Genomic DNA, 24,963 nt, shown 5'->3' with positions numbered 1-24,963 from the left:
CTGTACTCTCAGAATTGAAGGCAGCACCCATGATTTTGCTTTTGCCTTTATGGCGGGATCCACACCAACTATGTATTAAGAAAGCATGCTTAATTTTTCCAGCCATACCAGCTAGTCTAGTAAAAGAGTCCACCTTTGTCAGAAAATCGTGCCTTGCTTGCATTTTAAGAAACTTGGTTTCTTATCTAAGAAACTACTCTTAAGTCGCTTATTTGCCAACCGCAAGTAGTAGTGCATCATTTATGTATTTGTTTTAAATTTAGGGGTTGTAGATTCCACTCATATCTATCTTTGTGGGAAACAGATTTAGCCATGGAAGTAGATACTGTATTATTTTTGCAGTTGGAATATGCCTTGAACCTAACTTAGCTACTTTTGAAGAACTGATAAGCAAAAATCAGTCTGCATCCCAAAGGGTTTCAAACTCTGTTAAGGATCCAGTTATCAGCTGCTCAGCTGGATAGTTCGAGCTTTTAAGTTAACCCTTTTACTCTTGCCCTGTAGTTTATATCTATTATATTTCTGCTATCTTGCGAAATTTTGTATATTTGCTAAATAGCATACCTTTCACTGTTTTCAAGCTCTTATATCATTCTTTGCTGCAGCACCACCTGATGGGAAGCTCAGCTACTGAACTGAAGGGATTGGTTGCTAGAATTGTAAAACCTAGAGAGTTCGTAAGCAGTCTTGTATGACGCTGTGGCTCATCCCCAGAGAAGCAGTATGCTTTGTGTATCTTTGCTCTGTTTGTTAGAGTCTGCTTCTCTTTGGAAGTATTAATTTCAAACTACCACCATCTCTTTTTTAAATTCTTGTTCCTTGGCTCTTTTCATCCTTCAGGGAAGGACTCTCGTCTCCTTGTCTTCAGACTCAGTGCTGTCCAAAAAGATATAGAAACAAAGCAAATGATAAGAAGCAAATACGACTGCAGAGAAAATAAACTGGAGAGAACAAAAGGTGATTTTATTATCCTGCGTTAAAACATCCACTGTGGTATGATGCCTGTAGTTACCAGGGGCTTATTAGCTCCCTTGAGGCAGTTATAGGTGTTCACCTTTATTTTTTTTCTCTGGACAGTCAATGCGAAGTTTGTTAAGCTTATATGTGAAAATAAGTCTGTTATAGTCAAGCACGACATTTTAGATCTTTGTAAAAATACCGTGTTACTTGGCAATCACTGCTGATTAAAAGCTGTAGAGAAAAATAGATATATTGCTTTCAGGATTGAGGGGTATGAGAAGAATTATGCAGGGATGTGAGACCGAAATAAAGGGCATTTTAAGGTAGAGGAGGAACACTGGCAAATCTCCATTAAATAGTAGTGCTTAGATTAGTTTGGGCATTCCCAATTATTTCAGTAGACATAAGCATTTTCTGGTCTTCAGAAGCAAGCTGCTTTGGAAAGCTGGAACCTGCAGAACAGTGAAAATTCATGTATTTAGTCTTTACTTGCAAAGGAGTAAGGGGAAAAATAGGTTTCAAAAGAGTCATAGCCTTTTGTCTTTTTCTAGAAGTTAATGTTATCCTCTTAGGAGGTTTGTAATTATGTGTTGCTAAGTCATGCATCAGAGCCCCATTATACTAATCATCATACAAATACAGAACAAAAAAAGCAGACCCTACCCCAGACACTTACAAGAACATTATTTCCTCAGGCTGCCATTTGTATGCCATTAATACTCACCATGGCAGTGAACTGAGGATTGTTGTTGCTATTCGGAACAAACTACTTCTCGTCACAAAGAAATATAATCCATGCAACAGTTTAACCAGCAACTCTCTGCTATCGTTATCTGAATCTCCAGTAGAGGAGTTCCAGTACATCCGGGTATGTGTAATCTAATCACTAATTACCTTAACAGACTGGGCAGCACTCAGCTAGTCGGGGTGGGGGGGACGACAAAGAGCATGCATTTTTATCTTCCTGAACCTCCAGACAAATAAAAGTGAGAAGCCATATGATGGAGTTCCATCATATATATGCCAAAGAAATCTTTCAGTTTTTTTAAGTAAGTTTCTGCTTGTTCTTTATCATGTTTCTGTGCTTAGAGCACATCGCTTTAAATTCATGGAGTACCTATGGCACCCACAGTAGGAGCTTGAAAAGGAGAATAACTCTATTATTTGCATTATAGGAAATATGCCTTTCTGACCCTCCAGTGGTTATGACGCTGGTGGATGGACCTACTGGAGACAGTGACAATATGATCTGTGTAGCGTATCGGCATCAGTTTGATTTAGTTAATGAGAGTACTGGGGAGTCCTATAGATTGCATCATGTTGAAACAAACAAGGTAAGTTTTCATCATTGAAATTATTTTCTTGCAGAATCACACTGAACATAATTTCTTGCAGACTCAGCGCATCCTGTGCTGACCTCTTGGGAGTGTAATTTATGGAGATCCTCACGTCTCTTACTTTTCACTTCTATAACCTCTGCTTTAGGGCACTCTGAGATATTTGTTCCTTTTGGGATATGTGATAATAATCACTCCCAAGAGAGGTAGTTATAAGGTATGACACATTAGGAAAGAGCCTGTGTTTCAGGCTCTGGAATATTGCTGTCTGCATAAATTAATTTTTCTCCTTTCTTAGTCAATAGTTTGCTTTTGCTTTTTCTTTGTGGTGTCAGTGTTTTATTGTTTAAGAAATTGCAGCAAAATAACTTCAGTTGTTGGCCACCAGTATCTCATTCAGATTTGCTTATTTGCATGTACTAAGTCTAAAATATTTACATGTAGCTTTTAGCTGTATTTAAGAAACTGCTGCCCAGTCAACTAGTAAATTAACTGAATCTTTCTAACTAGGACATAGGGCTGGGATTTAAGCACATGTCCTGATTTTCAGAAAAGAGCTCCAGTATTTCCTGCTGGTGGGAAGATAATGATCTTCAGCATCTCTGAAAATCAGATAATTGTAATTGTTTTTAAATATGAATGTGGATATACAGCTTTAGACAAAAAAAAAAAGGAAGATTTTGCACAGTTAATCTTTTTTTATTGTTTTTAACTGACTCCCTTCCTCATAATGAGATAAGGGACTACTCTTTTAATTTGATGGTTCTTGTTGATAGGTTATTTTCTTTTGAAATCATTTGTATTTTTATTCCGATCTGATGAAGAGGTTTGGTACTCCAAGCATGGGCGATACAGTGTAGGCTTCTCTACAGCACTGGAAATCTGGCTTAATCTGGATGAGGAGGAATTACAAGTAAAGAATGGGGATGGAGAAGTACACCACCCCCACCCCCCACCCCCCTGTTCCTCTTCTCACTAGGAATTCGTATTTCCTTTGAGAACACAAACAAAGCAGACAATTAATATGAGCTGAGCCAGTGATTTTTATGATGTTGAAATGGGACACCAAATTATTTCTACAGTAACAGAGCAGAAATGGCTTTCAGTCACTACAAAGGATGGGTCAAAATGCGTTTGGTATAGATATATAAACTTCCAGGTCTGTTTAACAGTTCTTGACCTATACAGTAATCTTAAATCAAGAGGTGAATATCTAGCTTATTTACGAAGGAAAGTCAAAGAACAGCTGTTCATGGAATCGGTCTCCAACCCCTCTCCCTGCCCAAGTAGTAAATGTTGTGGTCTGGGAAGTATTTGTCTAATCTTATCTTATGTATTTCACTAATAAGGTCTCATTTCCTGAACAGATACCCTACTTTTTATGGCTGTTTTGGGTTTTTTAATCCAACTGTGAAAGACAAATACAGAATTGAAATATGAGAATTTATGTAGCCTATGCTACGTAAAAAATACTGTGGTGTATCCAGCATTGGTTGTCAGTTTCTAAATTCAGCCTATTCAGTAATCCTTAAGTAGATCCCTGTTGACCTCTGTAAGTGTTAATAGTTTTGAACCAGTAGTTGGTGCATCTGATCTTTCTGCTAGTCATGATGTGCAATGGAGCTTTTTGGATTTCACTTTTTGAAAAGAATTGTTATTTTTAGCATATCATGTTGATTCACAGCTGGCCTGAAATCACCTCATTTCCCAAAATTTGTATTGGCTAAATAAGTTATGTAAGTTTTTATTGCTTTATGCTGTGGATGTGGTATTGAATATTCAGTACTGTACAGAACTGAACACAAAAGAAATTGATTTCCATCCTGAGAGCATCCTGAAAACTAATCACAAAAGAGGCTGCATTTGAAAAATTACTTTTTTTTTTTCCTCTTTTATCTGTAGTTGTGCACTCCCCCAACTGATTGTATTGCTTATTAGTCAAAACCTAGTTGTAATAACCTCAGTATCCTCTGCCTGTTCATTACCCTTTTCCATTATCATTGCAGGTTAATTTTGTTGCAGCTATTGATGTGTATGAAGATGGTGAAGCTGGTCTACTGTTGTGTTATAACTGTAAGTATTTAGGGAAGACTGAAAATGGTAATACCTCAATCTGCATATGTAATTCTTTTTTTCATTGGAGTCTAGATCTGTATTTTAAAATAAATTTCAGTGTTTCATGGAAAGCTTTTCAATATATGTTCTTTTGAATTTAAATGCGTATTAGAGAGACCAGCAATTGAAGTACTACTTTATTGCAGGGTATGTTGAATTTAGACATACTAGCTGTTAGGTTTTAATTTCAGGTATATAGATGTGTGTCTATATTTTTATAGATGTTAACCACCTTACTCACAAAAGTCCTATTTCTTCAGATCTAGCTCATTCTTTAGGTAGTTACATACTTACTGGGTGTTTTCAAGGCAATTTAGCATTCCACCCCTTTTTCCTCTGTGTGCTGTCCCATTCTGTCTTTGTGCTTTTTCTTCCACCTACTTCTTGGCACTGTTGCATTATTTCATTGTAATTATCTCAATCTCCTTTTATAAAATGGCCTTTTATAAAACATGCATATGCTCTTCTCTGCAGTACACAGGTACTTTTTCTTCTCATCCTCATGAAAATAGAAGCTCTTAGTGTGCAGCAGCCTTTATGAGGCAATGCTGAAGGACAAGGCACGGCTTTCTGTGTTGCAGAAGGCATGTCCTATTTGCCTCTCCAAAGTGAACATTGATGGAGACAGGATAAATACACGTATGTTCCAGCATTGGCTATCAGATCGGTACGACAGAGCAAGTTTTAAGTGTCTCTAAACTATATCTTTCTATGCTCTGTGAGGCCTTACTGGTTCTGATAGCTTGCCAGGTCCTACCTGGTTCTGGTTCACTTAGCACTGCTTTGGAACTAAAAACCATCTGACAGAGCATAGTGAATTCCCACCTATATATCTGCATGGTATCAGTTCCCCTCTAGTAGACCCATCACTGAGCCAAAGCTAACAAACTTAGCTGATCTTAAAGTTACAATAAAGATGTTGCAAAGGCTTGCAGCAACTTGAATTCCTATTTCTAGGTCGGTGTCACAGGGAAACCTACATTTTTCTTTAGAGAGTTTTATAATTCTGAAAGTGTCATTATAGAACAAATATGAAAACACAGGATTTGGCAGTGTCCTAAGCTTGCATTTAGAAAAAGATCTGTAATACATTTCTAATTTAGTCTAAAGACATCAATTACAGGAAAAAAATAGAATTTTGCTTAAAAAATAGAAAAGAGCTGGAAGCAGCACGTATTTGAGAGGGTCGTAGATGTTTACCTGGAGCCCCCAGTGCGCTCATACGAGCTTTTCAAGAAAAAAAGATGATTGCAATTGCATCTCGTCTTTAAACTTTCTTATTGTTTGCTGATATGACTTCTCAAGTCCTGAACTTTAATAGATGTTTGATCAGCACTAGTGCATGTGTTTAAAGAAAAATCTGTTGGTAGTGGAAGGTTAAGTTCCCCATTATCTAGATCCATCAAATTAAAAATGCAAATTGCATTGCCAGTAAGAAACTGTATAAGCCAGCATTCATGTCTGACTCGTTAATTTCAGAATCAGTGGATTTACAGCAGCTAAGAAGTAGGTTCACAAGTTATAGGATTAATGAAATCTTGGTATCTGTAATATCCCGTGTGTATAACAGTCTTCAAAGAATGTAAACTGTGCTAGCATATGGCTGCTTGAAGGGCAGAGAGGTACAGTTCTGCTGACACTGCTTTCTGAATTTTTCTTGCCTATTCCTCTGTCCATAGACAAGGTAAGGAACTGATAACTGTTGAAACGGAGTAATACTTACTTTGTGAAATACGACAACTTATTAAAATGTAGGTCTTTTATTTTGATCTTTCAAATGCAGTGATCACAGAGGAAGCACATTTCCCTTATCTATTTAGATATAGAGGGACTGCTACATAAATGTTCAATTATGTATATAATGCCCACACTTCTGCAAAATCTGCCTATAAAGTTGGTGTTTGTCACTTGCAGTGTAAGGTGGTGGATGCTTCTTTTTTCTTACAGATGTTTGCCAATACAGAAAAGTATATCCTTTCAATGGAGGTTCTCCACTGATCCAGCCATCAGCTTATGACTTCCACTTCAGCTGGAATCAAGTTCCTTATGCTGTTGGTAAGAAAATATCTCTTTTTACTAGATGGCTGTTTTACTATTTAGGCTTGCACTTGGCTGTTAGTGGAATTACAGTATGTGTGCTAGGAATAAGCATGTTACATTCATGATGCCACTTTAGCTAAGTTTCTGCATATGATAATTTTAAAAAGTGGAGCCTTGGTGCCAAGTTCTTCCTTTGCTGAACTACTTTTCCTCTTTTTTCTGTTTTTCATTTTCCGTTTAGTCTATGTTCTGCCAGGCATGGAGAGTGAAGTTTTCTTCAGGCTTGATGTAGCTCAATGTCCATCACTATGTTAGACAATCCTTTTCATAGCAAAGGGAGATGCCAGAAGAGGTCAGATACTCAAGAACGGTTTTCATGGAGCATCCAAGAGACATTTACATTAACCATTTTTCCTTGCAAAATAATTTTTGTTTCATTGCAGTGTGTGCTTTCCCTTATATCCTTGCCTTCACTACTGATTCCATTGAGGTCAGATTAGTGGTGAATGGGAACTTAGTCCACACAGCAGTTGTGCCTGAGCTTCAACTTGTAGCATCAAGGGTAAGACACAGGAAAATCATGTTTGACTATTTCTGTAATACGTTGGGGTCTAATTCACATAAAAAGTTGCTGCAGCCAAAACCCAAACAAACCAAAACTGAAACATGTGCTACTTGATCTGTGGTAACTGTTCATCTGTATGCTCTTAGTTAACATCAAGAACAAAGAGAATCAGAACTGATCTCACTGTCCTTTATTGTGCACAGTAATGCAGATCTGAGATATTTGACTGTTTATGGGGCAAATGCTATCCTCAACATCACAGATGTTCCCTCCACTTACAGTGGGATAACCTTTCCATGACCAACCCTAGTTGATTTAGTGGCAATACAGTGATAGTGGCAATAGAACATAGTGGACAAACATTTGGGCTCTTATTAAGAAAGTCTTACTGTACTAATGATGAGTTATTTGTCATTTCAGTCAGATATTTATTTTAAAGCTACTGCTGCAGTAAGTGGATCATCTGACAGCAGCTCTAAGGAAATGAGTTCAAGGAGTTCTCCTCAAACACCGACAGCTTATGAAATGCCAGAATGTCCTCTTTCTTCTCTAGAAGGTAACATGGTTTCCGGGCAGCTTGAATAATGATCTCTGGTTATTCCAACAGCTATCACATCTCAGTGCAGCTGATCTTTAGTAAGATGAAATTGATCAGGTTAAAGATTTTGAGTTCCTAGGTGAGAGTCTGGAAGATAGAGATTTTCTGTTTATCCATAGATATGAAACACCTGGCTGAGCTTTTGCCCCATAGTATCTCTTCTGAATCCATGGTAGCACTGTTTTGAAGAAATCATTTCTGTAGGAGGGCAAGAATTAAGCTTCAGTAGCTTGATGAATCTTTGGCAATATGACCAAGATTAATAATGCAAAAAGAGGTATAAAATGGTGGGAAAACTTGAGATTTCGCATACACCATTCCTTTCATTTAAGAAAAGCTAAACTACCACTGGATGGTTAAAGCTCTTTTGCAAACCAAAAGAAAGAAGAAGTTCTAGCCTCAAAAGAGTTTGCACAGTCAATTTAGTGTAACATGATCTGTGAACAATCAGCCTATAGGGGAACAATAATGGAGAAACAAAGAAACATTAACTAGATAATGCAAGATGTATGTATATCTTCCTCACTTAAATCTGCTGCTGTACTGTTGGCAGAAGGGGAAAGGAGAAAGGAATCACAATTTCAGTTTTTAAAAGGCAGTGCTATTTGATGGTAAGTTGTTTTTTTTTTCCCCCTAGGAATTAGGAAAACACATGATATTTTATGTGACCTAAGAAGAGGAGCCATAATTTAAACCACTTGGGATCCAGGCTCCAATATACTTGCAACATATTAAAATACATGGGGAATATTGCACAGAGTGCAGAGTCATGGTGTAATAGTCAGAATACCAGCCTCAGGACATGTAAATTTACTTCCTGGTTCCACTGCTGATTCATCACATCACCAAGAGTCAATCTTCTTTTTTTCTCTAAGTCAAATTGCAAGTCTGCATAATGTGGTTGTATTTCTTCGTCCTCCTAGCCTATTTATATTGAAAGATCTCTGGGGCAAGAAAGGTCTTTGTTATTTGGGTATACACAAACGAGTATAACTTTTCTGTATACTTTTCTGTATAACTTTTCGTTTGGAAGTATTAAGAAGTGATTCTATTGTGACAGTGTAACATTCTTTTTTCCTTCTGTGTTTCAGGTGAAGTTCCATGCAAAAACCTGTACAAAATTCCTCTCAGTAATCTGGTTGGGCGAAGCATTGAACGACCTCTGAAGTCACCTTTGGCTCCCAAGGTCATCACTGCTACAACATCCAGTGGCATTGCCTCTCTTCCAGTTACTCACTCGCTATCCTTATCTCGTATGGAAATTAAAGAAATTGCAAGCAGAACACGTAAAGAATTGCTGGGTAAACTCTCCTCATTCTTCGGTGTACATATCAATTGCCACATATATAATTTCTAATCTTTTGGACCACCACAGTCAGATTTGTAACATGCAACCAGTATTCATAAATAAGTAGTATAAACAAACAAATGAAACTGTGAGAAAACATTATTTGCCAATAGTTTAGCCAGCGTCTGATCACATATAAGGTGACCATAATTCTAAGCCAGGTAGAAGATACTTGGTTAATAATGGAAACCAGTGACAGATACCTTAACATTTTCATGAATGCTTTATTTTCTGTTGAGAGTATTAAGTCTTATATTCCTTTATTGAGGCCTCTTGGATGAGCCTATACCTAAGACAGAAAGTGCACAGAAGCAAAAAAAGGTTCCTCGAAGACAGTCAGACCCCAAGCAGGGAGCAGTAAGATCAACTAGTAGTGACAGGTAAATATACTGGCTTTAGAAAACAACCTAAGTTAGACTGTAAGTATTTTCAGAATTGATTGTTTTTCAAGTTGGCATGGGGCTTACTTTGTATACCAATGTGAATTTCATGCTAATGTATTTGTTAGAGTATCTGAATACTCTAAGTCCTGAAATGATTATACTTTTTGCTAAAGACATGTTAATGAGCAAAGCAAGACTAAATGGGATTTTGCAGTTGAGCCTGTCAGTAGGATTTGGACTACTAGATCTGCACTGTGCAGGCTTGCTTGCTCTTTTCTTCATATGCTCTTGTGTTGCTATTTCCAGAATAAATTTTGTGAAGAAACACCATAGCATTTGTGTGTTTGGCTCTGCTTACCTGACCCCACTGCCATTCTCTTGTTTTCACTGTTTTCATAACCTATGTTTGTGTAGAGCTGTGGCAGAATTCAGCCAAGATACGCTAGACAGAAATTAACAAAATAAACAAAAAATCTGCTGCAATGTAAAACCATATTTTATTTATTTCACTATTTGGAAATTATTTGGATGAGGGGCTTCATTAACATTGCCTTTTGATGATTTTCAGTAGAGTAAAACAGAGAGAAACTCAGTTTTAATGGTCTGTCTCTGTCTTTAGGATAACTTGATTGAATTTAGAAATAGCCATTGATCCTGCTTGCCCTGAGCTGTGTATTTTTTTAGTAACTTTTGTCTTCCTCTTTACAGGATAATCTCAAGCTCTTTTGAAAGCTATTCTGAAGGACGTCACCTTTCCACTAGTTCAGATCCCGATACTTTAGCAAACAGGGAGGACAGCTCACCATCTAGCTATCCATTTCAGCTGATTTCTTTATATGATGAAGACATCATTGACTTGAAGTGAAGACAGTCTTAAAACCTTTCTTCCTTACTTTACATTTTCTTACAACTCTGTGAGATCTATGGGAATGTCACAAACACTGCTTCTAGTGGTAAAATGTGGCTGGAAGTATTGGTGATTAATCTTTATAGAACCCATGTTGTTCTGGCTAGCTCAGCTGATTTGGTGATGCTTATATCTGACATAGGTATGCGTGTTTTTCTCAGTTAATGAACCATTACTTTTTGTGGCATTCTAGCAGTAGGTAATCAATGAGAGATTTAGGCTGAAACTGAAGTAAATAAAAAGTATTACTTGTTCTGAGCTTATAATTTGAAGTACTTGAATGACATTCAGCTAAGTTAATCACTTATTACTATCATGAGTTGTTTTACAACAGTGTATGTCATGTGGGAAGAGGAATTTTATAACATAAATCACTCTTTTTGGTTTTTCAGTCCTTTGAAAAAAACAAACCAAACAAAACAACAACAAAAAAAAAGCTTGCAGGCAAGGTCTTTCCAAACAGTGCAGTCTGTCCTTGAAATGATGCAGCTGTGGTATGCTCACTGAAGAATCAAGGATGTTCTATAAAGATCAGGTAATATGAAGATGCTGCTTTCTTTGCTCTGGCCTGTCCGTGTACATTTTTTTAGAGAAACTTGAAAACTGTTCTGGCATTAAGAATCCTTGAGCAGAGAGACTTTTTATAGAAAACACAAATTTTCAAAATATTCCTTAAGAATTGGAAGGAAAAAAAAACCAACAGACAAGCAAACCACAATCCTTCTGTATTTCTCCATCTACTAGAAAACTGTTATTGTAGTGCACCTACAGATTTTCCCATTACAGGCAGAAGAGCCAACCCCTGATTTTCTTTCTGACTACACAAAGATTCCTATGCAGGCATCAGCATTAGCTGTTGTCTGCTCTTGCACCAACAGTATCAGTTGTTATTCCAGATAATCGTATTTTTCTAACCGGATCCAGGCTGAAATTTCACTGCTAAGAAGCTAGTTTTCTATGATTAAGTAGTCATCTTGTATCTTTTGTTATGTTAAAGGACAGGGTTTCATGTTTAAAGCTTGATTTTTTTAACCCTTTCCTCTGTGCCAAAAATCAATTTTAAACAGTATTTTGAAAGGGTTTTGTTTTGTTTGGTTTTCTTTTGGTTTGTGTTTTTTTTTTCCATGAAAGCGTGATGCTTCCAAGCTTTTTATATATGAAGATTTAGCTTTATTAGCAAGTCTTTCTTGTTCTGTATGTAGAAATCCTTCTGTATCCTTGATTTTATTTTGTAATATGATTCATGTGTCATGACTTCACTTTCTGTCTAAGCATGACTCTCTGGAGATGTGTGCCTTTTGCCTCGGTCTATCTGAATGTAAAACTCTTTTTGCAAAGTATCTTTTGCCCAGTTTATTGTATATAATGGCTTAATTGCTCCACCTAAGAAAGTGTGCAGGGCCTTATCTGGAAGGATCATTTCTTACTCTCAACTGGAGTGGCTGATCAAGGAAAGAAGCAATATTTTCAATAGTAATTAATCTAGGAGCAGAATTAACCAGTAGCTACTATTATTTTAGTGTTTTTGCACCCATAGATGTGTGGGGTGAACCTTAATAAGCACCTAAAAGGAAGCACCATCTCAAAGTGTTTGCAAGAGCTTGTAATTCTTTTTGAGAATGTTATTTCCAGAGGTTGTGTTAATTTACCCTGTCCTATTTATCTGGGCAGTTAAGGTTTTTAAAAAAAAAAATCATTCTGAAGGTATCACGTGGTGCTTATTCTCCTGGAAGTTGTAAACACTTCTGTGGACTTATCAAATCCACTTTAGGAAGCACTGCTTGCACGTAGATATTTTTAGAAAGTAAAAGCACCACCTCTTTCCATAAACGGATTTCTTGGTGTAGTATTTCATTTCTGTTACGTGGGTGTTTTTGAAGACTGTACCAGTGTGTTGCAAAACTGGGGCTTTAGTTAAAATACAGTTTTAAGTGGAAACTTTGCTTTGCACTGTTAGGATATCAGATTTTAAATATATTGCAGATGTTCACCTGTGCTATTCTAGAATGATTTAAAATGACTAAACCATAGTTCGATAGCAGTTGAAGCAATATATGGAGATTTTAAAACTTATTTTGAAGAACCTGAACAAACACATATTAAGGTGTCCTGAAAGACAAGAGATCAAGAAGAATGAGGAAAGCTTGACAGAAACCTTGACCACTGGCTATGATGGTAGTCAGGATGCATATAGATGTGGCATTTGCATCATAATGGAGATATGATTGTAGAAAGAGAGGCCATAAAGCAAGAGTTACTTTCTTTAACCGGAACCATAGCAGTGGCTATAGAATATTGTTGTAAAGTAAGAGAGTGTGTGAGTGTGTGTGTGAGAGAACCTTTGAAGGTTTGCCTGTAATCACAGCATTGATGACATCTAGCAAATACTAACAGCAAAAGGACTGTAAGGAGTACAGATTAAATTTGATTGCTTAAGCTAGACAAAAACATGCTTCATGGTATTTATCTGGAACAGGATGTTGGTATAGTTTGAAGAGGGAAGCCCAGCAACTGCCTCCCCCCCCCACCTCCCACCTGAATTTGATGCTATAGCTTGACTTAATGGATCAGGTGCAAGCTGTTATGCAGGTCACAGTGGGAACTACCAGACCTAACAGACTATTACTCATATAGGACAGCAAGGATCTGAACCCTGGAAAAAAATTACCTGTCTTCATTCCTAATGTATGCAGTAAGTGCCTTAACAAGGCTGCCACTTCTTGAGTTTTTGCTTCTGTAATTAATCGGTGTGTCTTGCAGGGATGTAGGGATAATAGTAGACCTAGCAAAAGCAGTTGGGAGGGATCAGGCAACATTAGTTTGATTTATGTGACACCTAGAGATGGTAGGTGAGACCCTAAAGCTGAGACTTTAGGGTCATGTATATGTAGTTTACTACCTACTTACTGTACAAGAGCAGCCCAGAGTATAGGTAGAAGGCAGAGAACATGGTAATGATGTTCCAGTTTTGTTTGACACAAGCCACAAGAACCAAATTCTGTGAAGTCTTTATCACATTTATTGTATCAAAAGACAAAATATTGCATAATAATGTGAAATTGCTGATGCAACTGGACAAATATCGACTGTACAAGGATGTGGTTTCTGTGGGCTCTTAACAGTGTCATCAGACCGCCACGAGTTACATGCGTCTTAGTGTGATGAGTTGGCATCCTTTGAACTAGCTTCTAGCCATCGTTTCTCTCAAAATATCGTCTTGGATCCATACCATTCAGACTGCTAATTAAAATCAAAACAAAAGCCAACTGGTGGTATTGATATATAAGCTCTTGTGCATCATTTATAAAGGGCAAGGTTTTTACACATCTGTGCAACCTCTCCTACTTCAGACCAGTGTCAGATGACAAGGCTTGTTGGAAGGCTACTGGGATGGACAGCTATATTGTCGTTCACTCCAGCCTTAGAGCCATGTTGTTTCCCTTCTGCTTTTCCAGCATGTGCATGCATCTACTCATTAAAACTTAGAAAGTAGTCTTGGGCCCACATTGTAGACATGACCACCCTAAGCACAACCCTTCCTATTTTCACATCTTATGTTAAAGCTGCCTTTAGCCTGCATTCTTGGTGTTGGCTGACACCACCATACATGTTCTCTCATAGATGAGAGAAAAGATATTCTTTGAATCTATAGCTATGCAAGATGGGTGTTGTTCGAATAGAGAGGAATACTAAAACATCTTGCTACAGATGGATGGAAGAAATTCTTTCCATGAAGAATAATTGTTACCAAGTTGAACACTTGCTATCAAGTTAAGCTCAACTGAAGGTTCCATTCTGGACTCATAACAGATAAGTTTATGCAAGAAATGTTTTCTATCCCAACATGCTGGATTTGTTGGAGGAGGTAGGGCTTTTAACCCCTTCTGGCTAATGGTGGTGTCATCATTTCAGCACTGTGCCTTAGTCTGACTAAATTACAGGAATGTCATTTACTTTGGTGCAAGCATTACAGGCAGTTAATTTAGAATGTACTTGTGCCTTCTCACCAGCATGGGTAATGATGCATAGAATCACAAGAATAGTTGAGGTTGGAAGGGACCACTGCAGGTCATCTAGATCATCTACCCACACCTATGCACCTCCATTCAAAACAGCGTCAGTGTCAGGTTGTTCAGTGCCATGTTGCATTTTGAGTCTGTTCAAAACTGGGATGCAACGTTTTGAGCTACTCATAATCTTTGTCCTGCATTTGCATTACAGCATGCATATAAACCATCGCCACAGCTTTGAAGTGTGACTAGGACTCGAGAGCCCCAAGACACACGAGCTAAGTTAATTTTTTCACACACATAGTATGCAGCTCTTAAGGCTGAGGCTTTGATGAGCCCTTCCCAAGGTCTATACAGTTTGGGCTTTAGGAACTGTTGCAGACTAACAATCATTTTTGTCCAGCTCTTTCTTTTAGTGGCAATGCAGTACACATAAATTTTACGAATGTTTGAAAGTAACAAAACACTTCCTTCTAAGGAGCGATAAAGACCCACATGCAATTTGAAAGGGCTAGGTGCTATTCATGGTAGCGAGAGATATGGACTCTAGGTTGAATGGATGTATGGATACCTTCAGTTTCCTGGTTTGCAAGGAACAAGTAGGGCCTGTTCTGATTACAGTCCTTTCCTGGTTTGGGGCTGGGGTGGGTTTTTTTTTGTTTTGTTTGTTTTGCTTGGTTTGGTTTCTTGAAGTTTGAGGGGCTTGTGGGGTGGTTTTGTTTGGTGGTTGGGTTTTTTTGTTGTTTGTTTTTGGGTTTTTGTGATGCATAACATACAGGATGCAAGTGGCACCCAGAATGAATAGCGGGTTTGCTGTCTGCCTTTATGTGACTATTTCCATACATGTGCAAGCATTTGTAATTGATTGGTAGATTCAAATGAATTTTTTTTTTTTTTTTTTTTAGTACTAGGCCAGTCAACTAAATAAATATTTAAACAGTTCTTAATAGGGCAGGGTGCTATCTAAATAGCACCCACATGAAGTATAAACTATTATGTAACCAGTTACATATGGTCAAGGTTGCTTCTCCTGACATTTACTTTCTGCTGTTCTACGTGTATTTGACCAAGCCACGGATTCAAGCTCATGCACATTTTCCTAAGGATGTGGATCTGTAACTTGTGCTTGCAGATGCAGCAGCTTTCCCAGAGCTGTTGGCTTAGTCTGCATTTGAGATATATAATTCTCTGGGTTTGGATTGAGTTTTTAATATATATACATATGTATGTATATACATATATATGTGTATAATATTTGTAATTTCTACCACAAGTTTTAAGGGATTTAAAGTCCTAAGCATATATAGGAAACTAAAGTAATGTAATCTTATGGGGGGGATCCCATCTGCAAGTGATAAGGTATTTCAGAATCATTTTTGTTGCCTTCTGTGTATGAAAAAGTGAACCGTACTATTGTCATTATTAACAATTTGATGTCATGGTTCATATGCACAGTGCTTGCTACTTCTGTTAAAGCAGTATTTTCTCAGATAGGCTTAGCCTGATTTTGTGGAGGAATAAATTATATCTTGAGAATCTAATGTTAACAATATGGGAAAGTTTGTATGACAGTATGCAGCAAACATCTGTACTTGCATGCAGGTTACAAAGCATTTTTACTCTTACTAGTTGAGCACAGCAACTTCACCAGCCTGTATACTGCCTAGCTGCTTCACTTTATTGCTGACTGACTCCTGTTTGCTGCTGGAAATCATTATATTAGCACATGATTTGAAGAGAAAATTTGAGATTATTTTCTGTATATTTATTTATAGCTCTATTAGGTATTTATCTGGTTGAAGGAAAAATGTTATGTCTCTGAAGGTTTATGCAAAAAGTGTTATCAACCTGGAATGTCAGTTTTAACTAAGTCTTTGAATGTTAGCAGACTGCTTTCTAATTTAATAACTGCATATTGTTAAGACTGTTGCTATGTTTGTGATCAAAAACTCTTTACCACTTGTCTTAAATGCTGATGTATTACCATTGGTTTTAATGTCATGGGATAGTGTGTATGGTTTGTGTTTTAGATGTGACATCCAAATAGAAACAGTCCTATCACAGCTGGAACTGTTTAAGTGCCATTTATCACCTTTGTGAAGGAGTAACAGATAATTTATTCCTTCATATATAGTAAACCATAAATTTGACCTCACTTCTTTCTTTCACACATGCAGAACTAACAGCTTTTCCAAATCTGGTTCATCAGACAAGAAATTAAAAAGACAGGAGGTAGTATACTATTGCAGACAGCTCTGGATTACTGTTTCCATTTGAGTTCCCTAGAAATTTTGTTTCAGAGATGTCATTCATTTACGTGCTATATCATACCTGTGAGACTGGTGTTTGTCTTAAGCCTTACCCATCTTTGACAAGAACTATAATCCAGGCATATTCTAGATTTTCAGAGATCTTTACCCCTTAAATTAACACTACAAAAGATGATCGTTTTTCTCTTTTTCTGGCTAAGAGTATATTCTCGCTGTTTCTCAGACCTTGTAACTCCATTTGAAAAAGTAATACTCTTTCCTGAATTCTAAAATATTCTCCGAAGAACTACAACCCTTTTTGTGATTTAAATGCATTCCTAGCCAACTTGACCGCAATAGGAAAAACAACGCCAACTTAACATTAACACCCATAAAAGCCAAGCATTCATCTCCAGTTGGGACCAAGACTTACATGGTCAGGCATCCCAGAAAGAGTAGCACCAACACAAAGGTAAAGTGCTGCAGTCTGAAAATGACATTAGGCAGGCTACATCATTAATTTCTTCACTGTAACATGGAGCAAAGAAATTTTATTTATTTATTTACAAAATAAGAGCTTAATTTACATCTTAGGAAAAAGATACTGGCCTATACATTTAACATTCTTACTTGGCCATTATAGTCAGTCTGCACCAGGTGAAAAGAACACAGGAATCAAAGAAAAAGAGTATGTCCAAGACCCACACAAGGGAGATTTACTACAGGGAGTATGCTGAAGTATATGCAGATCCTTACAGATTTTTTTTTAAAAAACAGAATTCAGATTTTACAAAATTCATTTAAAACAATTTGATAGCAAGTTTAGTAACTGAGATGTCTGCCATATGATGCAGTTAGTTTCAACCACAGCATTGTAATTCATGATTGAGGTTTCATATCAATATAAAAAGCCTTAGGCTTAAGATCTTCTGAAGTAGGCCTCAATTTGTTCCAGGGTCTGTCTTTTTGTTTCAGGAACATAGAAGGCTGTAAAAGTTACATTGAGGCAGCAGAAGGCAGAGAAGAGCCAGAACGTGCCATAGGATGTTAAGAAACCCTAAGGGAGGGGAAACAACAAAAAACGCATTATTAAAGCTCACTACTGTAGAACTACAGTTCTGTATTGCCAGAGAAGACTGTGGCTCAAGACTCTCTCAGAAGCCTTTAATAAATTTCCCCATGAGAAGAAACTTCACATTGTAATTTATGATGCTTACTATAAAATCATGAAATTCTTTGGTTACCAAGAAGGCCATAACCCAGTTTGTTAACACACAAGCACCACTCGATACGCCTCTAGCTTTAAGTGGGAAGATTTCAGATATCACCAGCCATGGAACAGGACCCCAGCCAAGGGCAAAACCTGCAATTACAAACAGAGGAGAATAAATGCAAGTTAAGTACATATTGAAGGGAAGACTGAATGATGCCCGAGTTAGTCAAGTAAGGGGGATGCAGTTTTCACTCTAGATTCTTGGATGATTCCAGTAAAACAGTACCTCTGCCAGAAGGAAAGACAAGTTATTTTAGGGCAGCATGATAAATGCTAGTGCATTTTACATCGAATTAATTACAAGAATATTCTTAGCAAGCAGAACTTCTTGCCACAAAGTCTCTGCAGTGTAAGCTTAAAAACTGACCTTGTTTCTAACTGCTGCTGCCTTGTACCATCACAGAATTCAGTGTGGCTCAGACACTAACAAAACCTGTTTTTTCCATTAACGACTGTAGAGCAGTTTAACCTGAGCAATTACTACTATTAGCACAAGGAGGTATAAATTAATTTTCCAGGGAATTGGCTTAACTAAACTGCTAGCTCTATCACCAGGGTTGTGAACACTCAGCCCAACTTTGCATTATACACTGAGAAGGTCTGTCAAAGACATAACTCATTTCCATTCATCAATAATGTGACAAAATGGAACAAGATTGTCACATTCATCAGAAAGATCAGAAAGTTTGAGTTTTATGTAATGGCTACTTACAAGCCTGTTCCACTTACCAGCAACAAAGAGCCCTAGGCTCAGTACTGCAAGCCAGGATACGCTGCTTTCTGTTCCTGGGGATGCTGAATTTAGAGTGAACCATACATCAGGATTTGATGAGTTATTTCGATTTGGAAGGAGCATTTTAAAATAAAGCCCAAACAATGCAGTACTGAGAGCCATGATTACCCCTGGAAAGTAAGCAATAACCAAGTTGTCACTAGTTGCCACTTGGGTATTCTTCTGAGAGACCGAACATAGTTGGTCAGTCAAATATAAGATATTCTGGCCCTCACAGAAGTGTTTCTTAAAAGATACTGTTCTTGGAAATAATCACTGGCCTTGACAGGAGTGAAAGATGCTAGACAAGCATTCTAAACACTAGCCAAACAATATAGTCTTGACACCAGTCATTACTATTGAATGTGCAGTGCAACAACTATATCAAACAGAATTAGTTTTCTTAGCACATTTACTTGTAAAGTTAATTTTAACTATAGTCTTGTATAACTAAACACCACAATGTGCCATGAAAGTAGCAGCAGCCACAGAGAAATTACTTTGAAATAGCCATTTGTTGACAACTTGGGTATGAGAAGGTATCATGACACTGAATCTTATTAAGCAGAAAAATTATCACAGTAGTTAAGAACTGTCTCAGTGACATAGCTATTTCAAAATAAAAACTGGCCTGGTAAGAAGACAAAAAGATAGCCATGTGTAGTTTCAAGGGGTTCCACCTACAATGTATATATAACATAAGAGGAAACTATCATGAGTTTGAGTTTAAGTCTATAGTTATACCAAATTATAAATATAAAGCAAACCACTTAAAAATGCATAAATTGCAACACTTAACTCCCCCACAGTTAAGACACTTTTTGGTACTATATATAGTATTTTTTCTTACTGAACAAAATTCAGTAACATGTTTTACCAGATATGTAAAGCAGCACTTTTCGTCCAGTTTTATCTATGATAAGTGCAGCCACAGCAGTGAAACATACTTGTATGGAACCCACAACAACAGAAGCCATTCTGCTGTCCTGAAATAAAACAAGAGGTAGGGAGAATTTGCTCTTTCAGGCTGATAAGAGGATCACTTATTAAGCATTACAAATGCATTTGTTTCTTGAATCTGAAAGAAGACAAACTATGCCTCAGAAATTAATGGTGGGGGAAACAACAGGGGAGGAGAAAAAAAAAAGGACACACAAAAAAAAAAGCCATCACCAATTAACACAACATACTGGTCTCTTAATAGACTTCAAAATAAGCCACAACTTCTTCCTAGAGTTTCACTTTCTCTGAAACATTGCATTTGGTAACGCTATTAAAAAAAAATTATATAGGAAGATGAGTATAATAGGAAATTCTATCAGTATCAAAGTTCCAGACCAGCAAAACACAACATACTTCTCCCCAAAAAACCCAGAACATTCAGGTATGCCAGAGTAACACAGTCAAGAAGGTATTCAGAATCCAAACCAAAAAAGCCCACTAAAACCCAAATGCTGTTATTTATGACGCAGGATCATTATCAAGTCGGTTTGTTATGTGTTTTAGACTTACTACAGCACTGACTAAGCTGAAACTATTATAGACATTTGTCAGTTTGGAAACACACCCCAATTACCTTGAAGTTTGCATCTTCAAAGATAGTTTCTGCATAAAACATAACTGCATTAATGCCTGTTACTTGCTGGAAGAACATTAGAGTCACACCAATAAGAAGTGGCCTGTAGATTGAGGGGTTCTTAAATTCAGAGAGATTCAGTCCCTGTTAAAAAGATTAAGCAATGATTTGGTGAAAAATTTCATTTTTTAAATCAAAGAACAAAAACAACAACTACAAAAAACCTCCTCAGAACATTTCAATCTGTTCAAACTCAGTAAGTTTCCCACCCCCCCTTTAGCAAAACTAAGTGCCTTAACAGTAAAAATATTTTCATTTGAAGTATCTGAGAACTCCAGAAAAGCATTTTTCCCCTTTTCTCAGGTTCTAGAGGCAGAAATTGACAGTACTTTCTAGAGAAAGTTAACATGAAATCACGGTTTGCAGAAACCAAAGTTCAATGATTAGACCTGCCTAATTAAGCACACACCTTACAAGAGGCTAAATGATGCTTTTAGAGATGCAAGAGAAAATGCATTCATACAACACAAACAATAGGAAATTAGTGTTAGAGGTGTTGAACAATCCTAAAAAATTGCTAAATAAAGCAAAAAAACAGGTAGCTGTCATATAAGTAACAAGATCACAAGCCCAACTGCTACTCGTGTACAGTGATGGCAGCCAACGGTGATAGCAGTTGCAGCTGAAAGGTAGAGGAAAAAGATTCAAAGAATCTCACTTGCTTCTTGAGTATCATTTGTACAAGGAAACAGGTTTGGACCACTGTTTGTAAAAAAGGCTATTAACTAAGCTTTGGTAAAACCCTTTTAATTATACTATATGCTTTCAGATGTTATCTCCACGCAAAAAGTTTTTTAAAAGTAAATCAGATTGTTATCACCTCTTCCTGAACACTAGCTTCAATCTGCCTACATTCCCATTCATGGTCCGCATGTGGTCCCCGCAGAAAGCGCAAAGCAGCTATGGCTTCTGAGCGTTTGTTCTGATTCAGCAGAAATCTTGGTGTTTCAGGCATGAAGGACATGAACAATAGCATTATGCAGGATGGAAAAGTACACAACACTGCCAGCCAGCGCCACTTTAGTGTTATTCCTGGGTAACAAAAAGGAAAGAGGATTATGAACATCAATTAGTTGTACAAATTAACATTTACTTTCAATTCTTCAGTGCAGTTCTTTCATTATATGTACTAATTTTTTTGCAATACCTGCAACATAGGCTCCCAGTATGCCAGTCACCACCATCAACTGAACACAAGAGCCAAGCATACCACGGACTTTAGGATGAGATACTTCAGATATATACACCTAAAACATAGGGAGAAAACATCTAATAATTACTCCTATCCAATTTTGGATCAAGGACTTGATAAGTAATTTCTTTCTGAAAAAAGACAGATGTATTTCCTAGTAACCCCCCTCCTTAAAAAAAGCCTCAATAAAATGGAGTGAGTAGAAAAGTACCATCTCAGAAATGTATATTGGCATTATGAAAAACCCTGGAAAAAAGGAAGGACCTAAGCCAGAACAACATTGATGCAGTATCAGTACCCCAAAGGTGAATAAACTTGCGTAAGAGCTTCTTTTGTTAGCCATATTCAACAAGAAACACATCATCGCAAAGCAGTCTAAAGCTTAGAACAGTCTTTGCATAAACATGTAGCCCAAGCCACATATAAAACTGTTTGAAATTACAGCTTTGAATTTTTAATTCAACAAAAAGAGTGCAAATTATTTCATTCTCCGTGAAGTTCAAAATTGACAGCTCATCTTAACACAGACTATATGAGCAGTATCACATTTCACCCAGTATTTGGGATCAATTTAAACTTTTCAGCTATTTTTTAATATAATGATCCCAAGTCAACAGCTACAGTTTAGCTTGCATACATTAAAAAAAAAATCCCTCATACTTATACATACAATTCTTTCTAAAGTCACAGTTCTTACTTTTTCTGGAAGGAAAATAAGTAAATCCTTATTTCAAGAATAATTTAGAGCTACAAAAATTCCCTCATCCCTGCAGTCACATAGTTCTTTTACTGTTGGCTGTGGGCTAAGGCCTTTACGTATGGGAACTTAGAGCTCAGCTCCATGAAACAAAGAGAAAGTGGTCATTTGTAAAGCAGACAGAATTCCTCCAAAGACATGAACACAACAGACTAAGCAACCAAGCTTCCAACAACAGAGAAAGCTGCACAAAATTATCATTTAGACCCTACCACCCTGAATCTTTTTTAGGTTTTATTTTTATAACCATCTAGATTGATAAAGAATGAGCATTTATTCCATACTTCATTACGAGTACTTCTTATCCTTTGATTTTTAGTTTGCATCTCACTTCAAAAGCTAGAAATGCTGGAACCACCAGAAAAGAAACAAACTTGAATTCTAGATGCTTTATTTCACACTACTACCTACTCAGCTAGATCCAAAAGGTCAAATAATACCAGAGAAGACAGACAACAACAGAATGAATTATCTCCATTTCCCTACTGCACATATATTCCTGAATGCATAGGAAGAGTTAATATTCAGAAGATAACAGTTAAATGGAATTAGAAGGCACTATTTAGCATTACTCCAGGATGAGTGAGCAGCCATAGTTTACTTGCAAAACCAAGAAGTTTGGTGAAATATAAGACTATTAGAAGCAGCTGGTAAGGGGGGGAAGGGATGGCGGGCGGGCAGGGAAGCCACACACCCCCCCCAATGTTATATATGAGGAATTTGAAGACATAAATATTACTAGACTATAAAAGAACATAAACAGAAGCAATCAAATAAAGGACTAATAATCTGAAAGATCACTGTATCAGGAATGCATAGTACAGAAGTGCCACTACAAGAAACAAATTTGTTTTATTTATATTTTCTTCATGATTAAAACCAAGCAAAATATGATTCTATAAAAATCAGTTTCTTCTAAATCCACAAACTGCCTTGGCTACAGTTATTCAGTTACTTCACAATACTGCTACAGAAAAAGAAACAAAAAACCCACAAACAAACAAAAAAGCAACACACATACCCAGAAAAATGTCTTACTTACCGGAACAACAAGTGAAGTAATTCCACTGGCTAAGCCTGTCAACATTCGTCCAAAATAAAGCATCCAAATATTCTGAGCAGATATAATAACTATATATCCAAAAACATATGGTACTGAGCACAGCATTAGACTCAGCTTTCTCCCAACTTTATCCACAAGATAGCCTCCTAGTATTCCTCCAGCAGCAGCTCCTAATGTTACTACTGACTTCAAAAAACAAGTAAAAAAATTTATTATACATATATATAAATAAATATAAAAATAGATAGCAAACAGAAATTTCTTTTAAAATCCTGAAAAGTAAATAGCAGCTTCTAAAAAAAAAATGTGCAAGAGGATGCAGGTGTTTTGCAAATCAAAATAAACATTAACTTCTTAATCAAAACATAGTCAAGAAGCACTACTCACCACAACTGAGCTGCAAGTAATTTTCGTATTACACACAAAGCTCTTTCAATGAAGGAAAAAAAAGGGCAGTAACTGTTTCTTAATCTGTCTACAAAGCTTTCCATTCACAAACAGGCCTTTCAAACTGTTTTAAAGCCCTGAAGAATTTGTTATCTTGACTAACCTTAAGTCCAGCCTGTATCCAAAAAGCAAATATTCCCCATGTTGATGGATTGCACTGATTTATTTAAGTTTATTTTCTGTGGTCCTTTAACAGGTTCATTTAAGAAACATGAGAATGGTTAGAAGACATTTTAGCACCAAAAATAAGTTCAAATAACGGGGGCATTTTTTAATATATGCTAACCAAGAGTTATCAGAGCATAGCTGTGTTACTCTGTAAAAATTTGAATCAACCACTGAGTTAATAATGAAATCCAGTTTTTTTCTAAAGATCTGCATTTACCCTCATTCTTAAGAGGAGTAAGACCCCATCATATAAGCAGTGTCTTCTTGAGCTATGCTTTCAAGTGAAATCACATAATGGTAATGCATCATACAGAGACTTACCCCAAACCACGAGGCTTGATTGCTGTCCAATCTTAATTTAGGATCGTTGATTTTCCTCAACTCTGGAATAACAGGTGAGCTATAGCCTAGCACGAAGCCAAAGCTAAGCGGTCCCAGGACAGCAGCGAACGCGGCCAAGTACAGCTTCTTGTTCTGCACTCTGAGGCAGAAGAGGCCGACAAGGATCACGCCGCCCCCACCTCCGGCCCCTCACTAAGGCCGGTAATGCTCGGGCGGGCCTGGCAGAGGGCTCGACCCAGAGCTCGCCTCGGCCGCCCCCCGCTATCGGCCGCGCTCCAGGGCAGTCAGCGCTGTCCCTGAGCCCGCCAAAGCGGCGGGTCGCGGCGCCCGCGCTCACCTCGGATAAGAGTCTGAAGCGGGGTAACTACCCAGCAGGTAGCGAGACTCCTCTGCAGCCATGCCCCGCCTACAGAGAGCGCCTCAGCGCGACCAGCCCCAGCAACTTCTCCACGGGCAGCCGCTACGGGCAGCCGCTACGGGCAGCCGCGGCTCCCGTCCAGGCTGTACGGGCAGCAGTAGCAGGCCAGACCAGGCCGGACCCTCGACCGCGGTGCTTGCCACTGCGCTCTGAAACTCCAACCCAGACGGAAACGGTTAGTGTGGCAGCGGGGAGTGATGACGTCTAGGGCATGCGCCGGAAGCTGCCTGAGTACGGAGAGCAGCGAGTTCTGCGGAGCGCCTTCCCTCCGGGTGCCGGCCGGTTCGCCCGGCGCAGGGGCCGCGGCGCGGGGCTCGCCCCGCCCCGCCCCTCCCCTCCCGCGCCGGGCGTGGCTGAAGCGCCCAGTCCCGTCCGAGGGCGAC

At 37.9% G+C, this 24,963-nt stretch overlaps 2 protein-coding genes across 9 annotated transcripts in view; one reads left to right on the top strand and one right to left on the bottom strand.

Annotated features, from left to right (window-relative positions):
• Positions 1 to 16,333, top strand: part of GARNL3 (GTPase activating Rap/RanGAP domain like 3) — a 58,456-nt gene extending 42,123 nt beyond the window's left edge. For all 6 annotated transcript variants that reach the window (XM_075170938.1, XM_075170939.1, XM_075170942.1 and 3 more), the window contains 10 exons: positions 841 to 957; positions 1,656 to 1,828; positions 2,136 to 2,294; positions 4,304 to 4,370; positions 6,360 to 6,467; positions 6,896 to 7,014; positions 7,438 to 7,573; positions 8,707 to 8,916; positions 9,232 to 9,343; positions 10,055 to 16,333. In XM_075170938.1, coding sequence (XP_075027039.1) covers positions 841 to 957; positions 1,656 to 1,828; positions 2,136 to 2,294; positions 4,304 to 4,370; positions 6,360 to 6,467; positions 6,896 to 7,014; positions 7,438 to 7,573; positions 8,707 to 8,916; positions 9,232 to 9,343; positions 10,055 to 10,211 — 1,358 coding nt within the window. In that variant the 3' untranslated portion in view covers positions 10,212 to 16,333. The remainder of the gene's footprint in view (positions 1 to 840; positions 958 to 1,655; positions 1,829 to 2,135; positions 2,295 to 4,303; positions 4,371 to 6,359; positions 6,468 to 6,895; positions 7,015 to 7,437; positions 7,574 to 8,706; positions 8,917 to 9,231; positions 9,344 to 10,054) is intronic.
• A 715-nt stretch (positions 16,334 to 17,048) lies between these two features.
• SLC2A8 (solute carrier family 2 member 8) lies at positions 17,049 to 24,657 on the bottom strand. Of its 3 annotated transcripts, none has more exons than XM_075170952.1 (9): positions 24,142 to 24,657; positions 23,185 to 23,391; positions 21,341 to 21,440; positions 21,014 to 21,225; positions 20,134 to 20,277; positions 19,435 to 19,543; positions 18,515 to 18,688; positions 17,730 to 17,875; positions 17,049 to 17,569 (listed from the first exon to the last, which is right to left on the bottom strand). In XM_075170952.1, the coding sequence occupies exons 2-9, from the start codon at positions 23,308 to 23,310 to the stop codon at positions 17,432 to 17,434; spliced, it is 1,149 nt and encodes a 382-aa protein (XP_075027053.1). In that variant the 5' UTR covers positions 23,311 to 23,391; positions 24,142 to 24,657; the 3' UTR covers positions 17,049 to 17,431. The 3 variants fall into 3 exon arrangements, with proteins under 3 accessions (XP_075027053.1, XP_075027054.1, XP_075027052.1); XM_075170953.1 differs by having other exon boundaries at positions 18,515 to 18,580; XM_075170951.1 differs by having other exon boundaries at positions 23,185 to 23,387.
• Positions 24,658 to 24,963: the final 306 nt, after the last annotated feature.

Source organism: Calonectris borealis, chromosome 21, assembly GCF_964195595.1.
Source record: "Calonectris borealis chromosome 21, bCalBor7.hap1.2, whole genome shotgun sequence".
Lineage (NCBI taxonomy): Eukaryota > Metazoa > Chordata > Aves > Procellariiformes > Procellariidae > Calonectris > Calonectris borealis.
Note: the sequence above shows the minus strand (reverse complement) of the source record. Positions and strands in the feature narration are given on the sequence as shown.